General features: G+C 37.8%; 1 protein-coding gene across 1 annotated transcript; it reads right to left on the bottom strand.

The window, feature by feature from the left end:
* Nucleotides 1–3752: 3752 nt before the first annotated feature.
* On the bottom strand, nt 3753–12047 carry LOC139758257 (probable glutamate receptor). Its single transcript, XM_071679467.1, has 6 exons — nt 11903–12047; nt 10924–11089; nt 8449–8690; nt 6136–6320; nt 4319–4657; nt 3753–3923 (listed from the first exon to the last, which is right to left on the bottom strand). Exons 1-6 carry the CDS (start codon nt 12045–12047, stop codon nt 3753–3755), a joined length of 1248 nt encoding a protein of 415 aa, XP_071535568.1.
* Nucleotides 12048–12944: the final 897 nt, after the last annotated feature.

Genomic DNA, 12944 nt, shown 5'->3' with positions numbered 1-12944 from the left:
GATATATATACACATGTACATATTTATACTTGCTTGCCTTCAATCCAATCCCAGCGCCACCCCGCCCCACGGGAAACAGCATATATATACATATATACATATATATATATATATATATATATATATATATATATATATATATATATATATATATATATATATATATATATATTATTTCATTTATCATACTTTGTCGCTGTCTCCAGCGTTAGCGAGGTAACGCAAGGAAACAGAAGAAAGAATGGCCCAACCCACCCACATACGCATGCATATACATACACGTCCACACACGCACATATACATATATATACATACACAGACATATACATATATACACATGTACATAATTGATACTTGCTGCCTTCATTCATTCCCGTCGCCACCCCGCCACACATGAAATAACAACCCCCTCCCCTCGCATGCGCGCGAGGTAGCGCTAGGAAAAGACGATAAAGCCCGCATTCGTTCACACTCACTCTCTAGCTGTCATGAATAACGCACCGAAACCACATCTCCCTCTCCATATCCAGGCCCCACAAAACTTTCCATGGTTTGCTCCAGACGCTTCACATGCCCTGGTTCAATCCATTGACAGCACGTCGACCCAGTTGACTTGTCCCTCAACCCTACTGTTCCTAATAACCTTGCTCTTATTCACATTTACTCTCAACTTTCTTCTTTCACACATTTTGCCAAACTCAGTCACCAGCTGCTGCAGTTTCTCACCCGAATCAGCCACCAGCGCTGTATCATCAGCGAACAGCAACTGACTTGCATTCACCTCCCTAACAACCCCATCCATAAACAAATCAAACATATATGGAGACATCACACACCCCTGCTGCAAACCGACATTCACTGAGAACCAATGACTTTCCTCTCTTCTTACTTGTACACATGCATTAAATCCTCGATAAAAACTTTTCACTGCTTCTAGCAACTTGCCTCCCACACCATATATTCTTAATACCTTCCACAGAGCATCTCTATCAACTGTATCATATGCCTTCTCCAGATCCATAAATGCTACATACAAATCCATTTGCTTTTCTAAGTATTTCTCACATACATTCTTCAAAGCAAACACCTAATCCACATGAATACACTAAAGTAACGTAGTTTCCTCAGTGAAATCTATCACTTTTATAGTTAACAATCATTATGATCTAATGCTAATGTATTGCACATTCAGTCCCATGTGTGAGGCTGGAAGGAAAAATTGAGGTGTTGGTGACGGAAGATGAGGAGATACAGGGAGGAAAACACTCGACTGGCTCCCTCCCACATTATCTCCCTCCACCACAACGCGCGATATAACGAAGTGCCTGGTATGACGTGCAGACCTTCCCTTCTTTCGTCTAAGTTCATTACTTGAGCGACCCATTCTGTATCATGATCACTGTATCATGATCATATTATTATTACTATTATCATTATCACTATCATTATTATTACTATTATGATTATCACTATCATTATTATTACTATTATCATTATCACTATCATTATTATTACTATTATCATTATCACTATCATTATTATTACTATTATCATTATCACTATCATTATTATTACTATTATCATTATCACTATCATTATTATTACTATTATCATTATCACTATCATTATTATTACTATTATCATTATCACTATCATTATTATTACTATTATCATTATCACTATCATTATTATTACTATTATCATTATCACTATCATTATTATTACTATTATCATTATCACTATCATTATTATTACTATTATCATTATCACTATCATTATTATTACTATTATCATTATCACTATCATTATTATTACTATTATCATTATCACTATCATTATTATTACTATTATCATTATCACTATCATTATTATTACTATTATCATTATCACTATCATTATTATTACTATTATCATTATCACTATCATTATTATTACTATTATCATTATCACTATCATTATTATTACTATTATCATTATCACTATCATTATTATTACTATTATCATTATCACTATCATTATTATTACTATTATCATTATCACTATCATTATTATTACTATTATCATTATCACTATCATTATTATTACTATTATCATTATCACTATCATTATTATTACTATTATCATTATCACTATCATTATTATTACTATTATCATTATCACTATCATTATTATTACTATTATCATTATCACTATCATTATTATTACTATTATCATTATCACTATCATTATTATTACTATTATCATTATCACTATCATTATTATTACTATTATCATTATCACTATCATTATTATTACTATTATCATTATCACTATCATTATTATTACTATTATCATTATCACTATCATTATTATTACTATTATCATTATCACTATCATTATTATTACTATTATCATTATCACTATCATTATTATTACTATTATCATTATCACTATCATTATTATTACTATTATCATTATCACTATCATTATTATTACTATTATCATTATCACTATCATTATTATTACTATTATCATTATCACTATCATTATTATTACTATTATCATTATCACTATCATTATTATTACTATTATCATTATCACTATCATTATTATTACTATTATCATTATCACTATCATTATTATTACTATTATCATTATCACTATCATTATTATTACTATTATCATTATCACTATCATTATTATTACTATTATCATTATCACTATCATTATTATTACTATTATCATTATCACTATCATTATTATTACTATTATCATTATCACTATCATTATTATTACTATTATCATTATCACTATCATTATTATTACTATTATCATTATCACTATCATTATTATTACTATTATCATTATCACTATCATTATTATTACTATTATCATTATCACTATCATTATTATTACTATTATCATTATCACTATCATTATTATTACTATTATCATTATCACTATCATTATTATTACTATTATCATTATCACTATCATTATTATTACTATTATCATTATCACTATCATTATTATTACTATTATCATTATCACTATCATTATTATTACTATTATCATTATCACTATCATTATTATTACTATTATCATTATCACTATCATTATTATTACTATTATCATTATCACTATCATTATTATTACTATTATCATTATCACTATCATTATTATTACTATTATCATTATCACTATCATTATTATTACTATTATCATTATCACTATCATTATTATTACTATTATCATTATCACTATCATTATTATTACTATTATCATTATCACTATCATTATTATTACTATTATCATTATCACTATCATTATTATTACTATTATCATTATCACTATCATTATTATTACTATTATCATTATCACTATCATTATTATTACTATTATCATTATCACTATCATTATTATTACTATTATCATTATCACTATCATTATTATTACTATTATCATTATCACTATCATTATTATTACTATTATCATTATCACTATCATTATTATTACTATTATCATTATCACTATCATTATTATTACTATTATCATTATCACTATCATTATTATTACTATTATCATTATCACTATCATTATTATTACTATTATCATTATCACTATCATTATTATTACTATTATCATTATCACTATCATTATTATTACTATTATCATTATCACTATCATTATTATTACTATTATCATTATCACTATCATTATTATTACTATTATCATTATCACTATCATTATTATTACTATTATCATTATCACTATCATCCTATACCGAGGGAGTAAGGGTACACTGTCCTGCTGACGTGGATGGGCGTGTAGCCTCGGCTGTCAGTCATGCTGACGGCCACCACCGCCATGCCAGGGCTCTTGTATGTGATGTGGGAGTAGCTACCCTTCAACACTCTCCGGAACTGCTCGTCCATGTTGGCATACTGTGGATGCAGAAGAATTCATGGTCAGGAGGTGTGATATCCTAACAGGTCAGTATGAGAACATTCTCTTCAATGAACGAGTGCAGGAGTTAGGTATTGGTCTAATATCGATGTGGGAGAGAGGTAATTATCTTAGCTGGCCAGGTGAGACTACATGGATGATGGATGATTGACCAGGTCGAGAAACCTTCTCAGGAATGAGGAGAATCCATGCAAGGCGTGACCTGTGTTACCTGGCGAATACTATGAGCAAAGATATGTGGGATGCACGTTGATGGTTTCCATCCCTTTGGACGATTCTCTCTCTATAAATGTGCAACGTCTTTCATATACAAATGACGATGGTGGTTATAAGGTCCAACAATCACTGACTTTTGAAAATCATATTGACATACGATCCTGTATAACGACTTTACTGCAAATGAAGACATTGCATTAAGTTCTACATCATATCTTGCCTGCATCCCCTCGTAGATTTTCTGTACATCAGACGAGGGATGGTGCTTGTAATACAACATTGTGGCATCGTTCGTGAAGCTTGTCCCCCAGCCCCAGCCGTCACGGGCCAGCAGGTCTTGGAAGCTGTTGATGGCAGGCATCTTGTCCTGAACAGTGAGGTGCGCCACCAGGGAGGAGCGGTAGGTGTTGGTGAGGATCACACAAGCCAACATCCACAGCCCCACTAACACCTGCAGGTAGACCCAGGTGTGCGTCAGGGTCAGGAACGCTAATCGCTACAACGCCACATCAAAGAACCAATTTCAACTTCTTGTCTTCTCGACCTCTGACACATCTATTCTCTTTATCAATCTCTTCTCACTCATTCTCTCCATACGGCCCAGCCATTTCAACACACCGTCTTAAGCTCTCGCAGCCATACTCATCTTGTTACCACACCTTCTTCTTACCCTATCATTACTCAGTCAACTCTCCCAACACCACAGCTTGTCATCAAACATTTCATTTCCAACACATTTACCCTTCTTCTGTATCTATGCCTTGTATGTAAACAACACTATCAGGGCTACTATACCGTTCATTATATCAATTTTCACCTTTCCAGATTATTACCTTTCTTTCCACAATGCTCCTAGAACTTCAACGTTCTCACCCACTTAATAAATGAACTCAATCTCCACATTGCATTTGCTGCCACTTCCTCCACGGTTTCTCCATCCAGTTTTACACCCAAACCAAATTGTTTCTTCGCACTGCTAAACCTAATAATCTTGCTTTATACTTTACCTTGAATCTCAACTTTCTCCTTTCATTACCAGCGCCGTGTCATCAGCAAACAACAGCTGCCTCACCTTTCTAAGACCATTGCATCATAAACTCTGCCGCATAAACACCTTCACCTGGAACCATTCACTCTCCTCTCCGCTTCCTCGCACAACCTCCCTACTCTCTTTAAGAACTCACCACTGCTTCTGATACCATTTAGCCCAAATATATATTCGTAACACCTTCCACAAAGCATCTCTATCAACCTTATCATATCCTTTTTCCAGATCCGCTATGGCCACATAAATCCTTCTGCTTCTCTAAGTATTTCTCACCCATATCCTTCAAAGCAAACATCTGATCGTCTACCGCTCATGAAACCACATTTTTCCTCCTCAGTCTTGCTGCGTGCATGCCACTACCCTCACTGTCACTACTGTATCTATAGAGACGAATCTTTAGGACATAGGACAAAATCGCTTGGTGACTTGTGTCCGTATATATATATTTATATATATATATATATATATATATATATATATATATATATATATATATATATATATATATATATATATATATATATATATATCGCTTGGGATAGGGGAGACAGAATACTTCCCACGTATTCCTTGCATGTCGTAGAAGGCGACTGAAAGGGGAGAGAGTGGGGGCTGAAAATCCTCCTCTCTTGTTTCTAATTTTCTACAAGAAGAAACAGACAAGGGGGCCAAGTGAGGATATTGCCTTGAAAGCTCAGTCCTCTAATCTTAATGCTACCTCGCTGATGTAAGAAATGGCGAATACGTATGAAAAAAAAAGAAAAAAATCTCTCTCTCTCTCTCTCTCTCTCTCTCTCTCTCTATATATATATATATATATATATATATATATATATATATATATATATATATATATATATATATATATATATATATATATACACATCACAAGAACACGAAAAGACGTTACTATATACATCGCTTACCCGGCCAAAAGGATAAACAGTTGGGGTGGAGGAGAATTCCTCCATCAAGACACTCCAGCCGTAGAGGAAGACATAACTGACTTCGGTCTTCTGACCACCAGTCATCAACGACCAAACCCTCTGCATCAGCCACAGTGCGACGCACCACACAAGGAAACTGACGAACAGGATCAACCAGACCTCTCCTGGGAAATGTCACCAGAGAAGGTTAATCAAAGAGGATGTCCCTAAAATGAAAATGATTGGCTAGTTTGTCATATAATTTAACTTTAAAAACAATTATCAAATCTTTAATTTGCAGTCCAATTAGATATTTCCGAGAATGTCTTAGTGATAATTGAAGAAATGATACGGTCAATAATGTTAAGGGAGCACAGAATTGACTGTCTCCATTGACCTGGACGTACAATGAGTAATTATGTTATTCTTAAGACACAGTGACGTATCCGAGATCCATACTCTAAGACAGTGGTTCTGTTTGTTTGTTTATCTCCTCACACACTAAGGAAGTTGCCAGACGTATGATCCCCCCCCCCCCCTTCCCGGGTGCGTGGTTGTGGGTACTTAGAGAAAGTTTCTTGAAGCGTGCTAAGCAAACCCCTATACACCGTTGCTGATAATCCACACAATATCTTGGACAGGATCGTAATTGGTGGTTGCCAGGGCGATATATTTTCATGAAAACATTTCGTTGGGTAGGCTGTTTAGCCCTGGAGTAGGGAAGTATGAACAAGGAAAATGAGGTTTCAGGCCATGCAGGAGATGGGGCTCTAAGACGTGGAGGGGTGAGCAGTGGTTGGGGTGTTTGGAGGAGGAGAGGGTAATCGAAGCAGCGGAGGGCAGACCTGGGAAGGGTGTGGGTTCATGGGAGCAGAGAGCCACTGTAGGAATTGAAGGTCTTGTGAGGAGAAGGTCGTGTAGAGATGTGGGGTGGTTGGGTGTGTGCTAGGAGAGGTGGATGGCAGTGCTAGGAGTGAGGGCTGTTGGGGAGGCGAGGCTCTGAGGTGGTTGGGTGTCTAGGCAGAGGAGGTGCTGTGCAGGAGGTAGGGGCCTCGGTGGAGTGGAGGCCCGGACAGAGGGTTCAGGTCTAACATGGAGGAAGTGTCTGTATGGATTATGACCCGGTACTGAAGCACCCAGAATGATCGAAGCTTCGAAGTCCGAGAGATCGAAGCTTCGAAGCCCGAGAGATCGAAGCTTCGAAGCTTGGTTCCAGGCTGGTTGAAGACGCTGGTATATCTAACATTCACCGATTAAGTTCAGATCTTATTCAAATTAGAAGTAGTTCTCGTGCTGTAGGATGGTTGTATCTTCAATGCTTCTGTCTTACAATTAGTGCTGACTTGACCCATTAAATCCCTGTACTTACCACTAAATCTTTTTTTGTAGGGATTTACTTCCATTTTCTTTGAAACCTTGAAATCCCCGTTGTCAAAAGTGGTATCATACAACACGTTTACTTATGACCTGTTTGCGGTGTGCAGTTTACTCAGCTGTTCATCTTCCCTTCGGAAATAGGTAGAAAGCATTGATACCTGGCTTAGGCTAACATATGTATATATATATATATATATATATATAGAGAGAGAGAGAGAGAGAGAGAGAGAGAGAGAGAGAGAGAGAGAGAGAGAGAGAGAGAGAGAGAGAGAGAGAGAGAGAGAGAGAAAGAGAGAGCATGAATAGTATGGCCATGATTAAGGCATCCAGGTACCCGTGCCATCTCAGCTAACATAAAGAAAAATTGAAATATCTTCTTTCCTACAAACAAGTTCCGGTTTGGCCTATACATTCTTAGACCTTTTCATTCGGAGAAGACTAGACAAGACTCTCAAAAGAGGCAGAACATTAGTACAGGGGATCCCAGGAATATATGATGAAGTATTCTCACCCACATATGTTTACAGTCGGATATTTTTATATATGACAAACATTGCCCCTTGAGGTTCTTGTTATTCAAGGTGTTCTTAACTGCACGAAACATTACCAAGGTAAATAGATCAAGGATTAGTGTATCAAATAGTGTCCTTAGACGTCGTTCAGAATTACTTAGTGACGAATATGTGCTGTTTAATGTTGGGAGAGAGAGAGAGAGAGACACAGGATTGCTGGATAAAATTCCAAGTTAGATAACTGTCATTCTCTCTCTCTCTCTCTCTCTCTCTCTCTCTCTCTCTCTCTCTCTCTCTCTCTCTCTCTCTCTCTCTCTCTCTCTCTCTCTCTCTCTCTCTCTCTCTCTCCGAGGACCTAATCATGCAGCAGCGTTGCCACTGACATCGATCAGAGAGCCACAGAGTACAAGTGGGTAACATTGACCTATGAATGGCCTGAAGATCGCCAGGTACTGTGGTTGAAGACCTGGCTTCAGGGAGAACAGAGCCAGGCCATCCTGGGTGTACAGGATGGAGTAATCCACGACGTGTATCCTGGTCGAGGTGAGGTCGATATTGAGGCTGAAGTCTGCCTGCTGGTGTTGGAGGGTGCCTATAATGCCCGTCCAGTTGCCGTTGGGCAGGTCCACACCCCACTGACCATCCCATGGCTCCCGCACCTCGTACCTGTGGAAAGATGCGACCATGTTACGCGCTCTGGGATATATTAGATCACATACACACACACACACACACACACACACACACACACATATATATATATATATATACATATATATATATATATATATATATATATATATATATATATATATATATATATATATATATATATATATATATATATATATATATATATATATATATATATATTCATAAAACCTATGAATTGGAGCTTTTGAATTTCCATTGGCTAGTTGTATGCAAGAGAGGTGAATGAGTGGGCACTGGCATGCACAGATTAGGGAGGAACACTGTGGTTTCTCTCGGGCTCGGTAGAGGATGTGTGGACTTAGTGTTTGCTTTGAAGACTGTGGGTGAAACGTAGAGAAACATAGGGACTTGAATGTGGCCTTTATAGAACCAGAGAAAGCATATGGTAAGGCTCGTAAAGATGCTTCTTGTGAAATAAGCGACAAAAATATGGTGTAGGAGGAGAGCTATTAGAAGTAGTGAGTAGATTTTGTGGAGAGAGGTAGGCGAATATGCGAGAGCAGGTAGAGAGGAGAGGGATTGGTTTCAGGACAATGTGGGTCTTCGGTAAGGGTGTGTGATGTCACCAGGGCTGTTTGATTTGTTTATGGATGGGATGGTACCTGAGGGAGGTAAACGGAAGAGTTATTCAGAGAGGAGCAAGTAGGCGCTCTTGTGAGGGTGGAGAAGTCTGGGAGGTGAGTCAATTGCTGTTTTGCTAATGACTTGGCGCATGTGCCAGATCTGAGTGAGAAACTGCGGAAATTGATGTCTGAGTTTGGGGAGTACGTGAAAGGAGGAAGTTTAGGCTAAATGGGAATAAAAGCAAGATCAATTGGTTTAGCAGTGCAAACAGACAGTTTAGTTGGGGGTGTGATCTTAAAAAAAGACTTGGATGAAGTGAAGTGTTTTTGATACCTGAGAGTGGTCCAACGTTGAGTCACAGCGTAGTTAAGAGGGACGAAAGTTCTGGGACCATTAACTAATGTGTGGAAAGATACATTACTATCTGGAAGGCCGGTAATGGATATGTTGGAAGGTCAAATAGTCTCGACGGTGTTGCATATATGCAAAATTTCATGAGCTGTAGGTGGACATATACGAAAGTGGGTGAGTTTGTTGGAATTGAAATGTTTGAGGACAAAAGATGCTGTAAGGAGAGTTGATCAAGTAAGTAATGAGAAGGTAAGAGAGAATTGAAGAGGGTGTGTTGAAATGGTTTGGATATATAGCGAGAATGAATGAGGGGAAGTTTAAAAAAGGATCTATGAGTCAGAAGAGGAGGGGACAACTAGAAGGGGGAGACCAAATTGGATCTGAAAGGATGAAGTACATAAGATTATGAGTGTTCGCAGTCTGATGATGCTGGAAGGGGAGAAAAAGATCCGAACGGGAGAAAGTGAATTAAAGCGATGTTGTGCACAGGGGACGACATGTTGTCAGTGGTCTAAGCCAGGGTGTATGAAGATACCGGGAGAAAGTATATGGGATATGGGTCCTGGTTATGCATAAGGGAGCGAAGTTTGGTGCATTACACACGACAGCCAGAGAATAGATATTAGCGAATATGGCCTTTCCTTCGTCTGATCTGGCGCTACCTCGCTCATCCATGAGGGAAACGGTACACGAGCAAGGAAGAAAGGGAAAAAAGAAAAGATATATATATATATATATATATATATATATATATATATATATATATATATATATATATATATATATATATATATATATATATATATATATATCACTCCTGGGGATAGGGAAGGAAGAATACTTCGCACGTTTTCTCTGCGTGTCGTAAAAGGCGACTAAAGGGAGAGAGTGGGGGATCCCGTCTGTATTAATTCATAAGAGAGCAGAGAAGGGCCAAGTGAGGATATTCCTCTAGGTCTGTCTCTGTCTTACGCACCTCGCTAACGGGAAATGGCGAATATGTACAAAGAAAAAAAATATATATATAATATAAGAGAGAGAGGAGAGAGAGAGGAGAGAGAGAGAGAGAGAGAGAGAGAGAGAGAGAGAGAGAGAGAGAGAGATAGTCCATACAGAAGTTACCGGGCTCCTCCTTCGTCAGGTTACACCTCTAGGTGAAATCATCTTCACTGAGGGAAAAGTACAGTCACGTTGAGAAAACTCTTTCCCTTCAGTAATATACCATTTCCCCGATACTAATTGCACTGCAGCCTGTATGGGTATATCTTACGTGAAGTTGGCCTGGCCCTTGAAGCTGTTCATCATTCTAATGTCCACGGAGTCCAGCAGTGTGTATGTCGTCCCCAGGTCCTCACTGTTCCGTGTGAAGCTCGAGAGCGGGAAGAAGGGCATGGCTACGACATCGAACTGATGTCCCATGAAGTCCTCTCGTTGTCCTGAAACCCTTTATTTCGTCTTAAAGTCTTTCTTCGGTTAGAGCAGTGTGTTGATGGATGCCTGAAACTTGCGATACACATGAAGCAACACTCGCACTTCGATGAGAGTCATGAAAAGGGGAATGATACTTTCATTCTATGCTATGAGAGATTTATTTGTGTTTGTTTTGAACACACTGTCAAACACACTCATTGTCCCGTTCGAACGTATGGCTTTGGATTAAGCGGGGCTGGGTTTGTTTTTAATGTTCATTTGGAGTTGTTGCTATGATTTAGTGACATTGGTGAGTTTTGTTTTTAAATGAATGATCTATCTGTCTATTCATCTATTTATCTATCTATCTATCTATTTATCTGTCTAATCTATCTATTTATCTATCTATCTATCCATCTATCTATCTATTGTAACCAGTTCCCACACAAATGGTAAGGGGTTCGAATCTCTGCTGTTGAAAGGCATAATGTGATTTTTATACATTAATCATTTCATTTCATCTTGCAGTATTCTTCCTTGTGTTTCTCTCCCCCTCACCATGCAACTCGTATTCCTGGTAATTTCCCATAAGTTACCCTATGTCTTGTCTTCTTAACCCTCATCCCATTTCTACAATATTCCGTTTTCTACGGTTATATCTCATTAGTAATTTCTCTAACGATCCAGTAATTTCTGCCATCGGCAAATCTTTATGTTCTAATCTTTATATTTCCGCGTTTGTGTTCGACTGAATGTACGAATGTTTAGTATGTATACGTAGCTTTACAATCTACAACGGAGATGATATTATAGATGCGGTACCACAGTTCTTCACATACCTAGGAAGATGTTGTCTGTGATGTGACCACCAGCTATTGGGCGCCACTGACGAATTTCCCGGACGTCCGCCTTACCCTTGCTACAGTAGAGACACCGTCCGTACACTCGCACCTCTTCATTCCACGCTGAAGAATAGCAACACATGGTTTTGAATATCAACGACACACACACACACACACACACACACACACACACACACACACACACACACACACACAAACGTACATTATATATATATCAAACTTATTCACCGCTTCCAGCGTTAGCAAGCTAACACCAGGAGCAGACACAGAAAGGCCGTGTTTCCATATATTCGTTCTCTAGATGTCATATGTTCTGCGTCAAAAACACAGCCACCTATCCACAACTAGGCCCCATATACTTCATTTGCCCTGGTTCAGTCCGCTGTTAGCATATCGAGCCCTGTATACCACTTCGTTCGATATCAATCTATCCGTGCACGTCTTTCACCCTCCTGCATGTTCAGGCCCCGATCGCTCAAAGCATTTTTCACTCCATCCTTCCACCTCCAATTTGTCTCTCTTCTTTTCCTCTCCACGTCTGGCACATATGTATTTTTGTCAACCTTTACTCACTCATTCTCTCCATGTGACCAAACCATTTCAACACACCCTCTTCTGCTCTCTCAACCACACTCTTTCTATTGCCACACATCTCTCTAACCCTTTCATTATTTACTTGATCAAACTACCTCACACCACATATTGTCCTCAAACATTTCATTTCCAACACATCCACCCTCCTCCGCACAACCCTATCTATATCCTATACATCGCATACATACAAGATCGTTGGGACTACTAAAACTTGAAAGATACCCTAACGAACTCTTTCCCCACATTCCCCATTGCTTCCGGAACCTTTGCCCCCTTAACCACCCTATGACTCACTTTGGTTTCCCTTTCCATTTACTGCTATGCCCACTTCCATGTATTTGACACAACATATCACTTGTTCCAGATTTTTGTTATTCAAAATCATATCCCAACTAACCTTTCCCTCTCCCTGGTCAAGACTTGA

This window comes from Panulirus ornatus, chromosome 30 (assembly GCF_036320965.1).
Source record: "Panulirus ornatus isolate Po-2019 chromosome 30, ASM3632096v1, whole genome shotgun sequence".
NCBI classification, from domain to species: domain Eukaryota; kingdom Metazoa; phylum Arthropoda; class Malacostraca; order Decapoda; family Palinuridae; genus Panulirus; species Panulirus ornatus.
This window is presented reverse-complemented; position numbering and strand designations above follow the sequence as displayed.

Excerpts from the sequence above, each read along its gene's own strand:
- LOC139758257 (XM_071679467.1), bottom strand. The coding sequence starts at position 12,047 with ATGTGTTGCTATTCTTCAGCGTGGAATGAAGAGGTGCGAGTGTACGGA. Across the intron at positions 6,321-8,448 it reads GATCTTCAGGCCATTCATAG|GAGAGGTCTGGTTGATCCTG; the intron begins GTCAATGTTACC and ends GACATTTCCCAG. Across the intron at positions 4,658-6,135 it reads CTGTTTATCCTTTTGGCCGG|CGATTAGCGTTCCTGACCCT; the intron begins GTAAGCGATGTA and ends GTGGCGTTGTAG.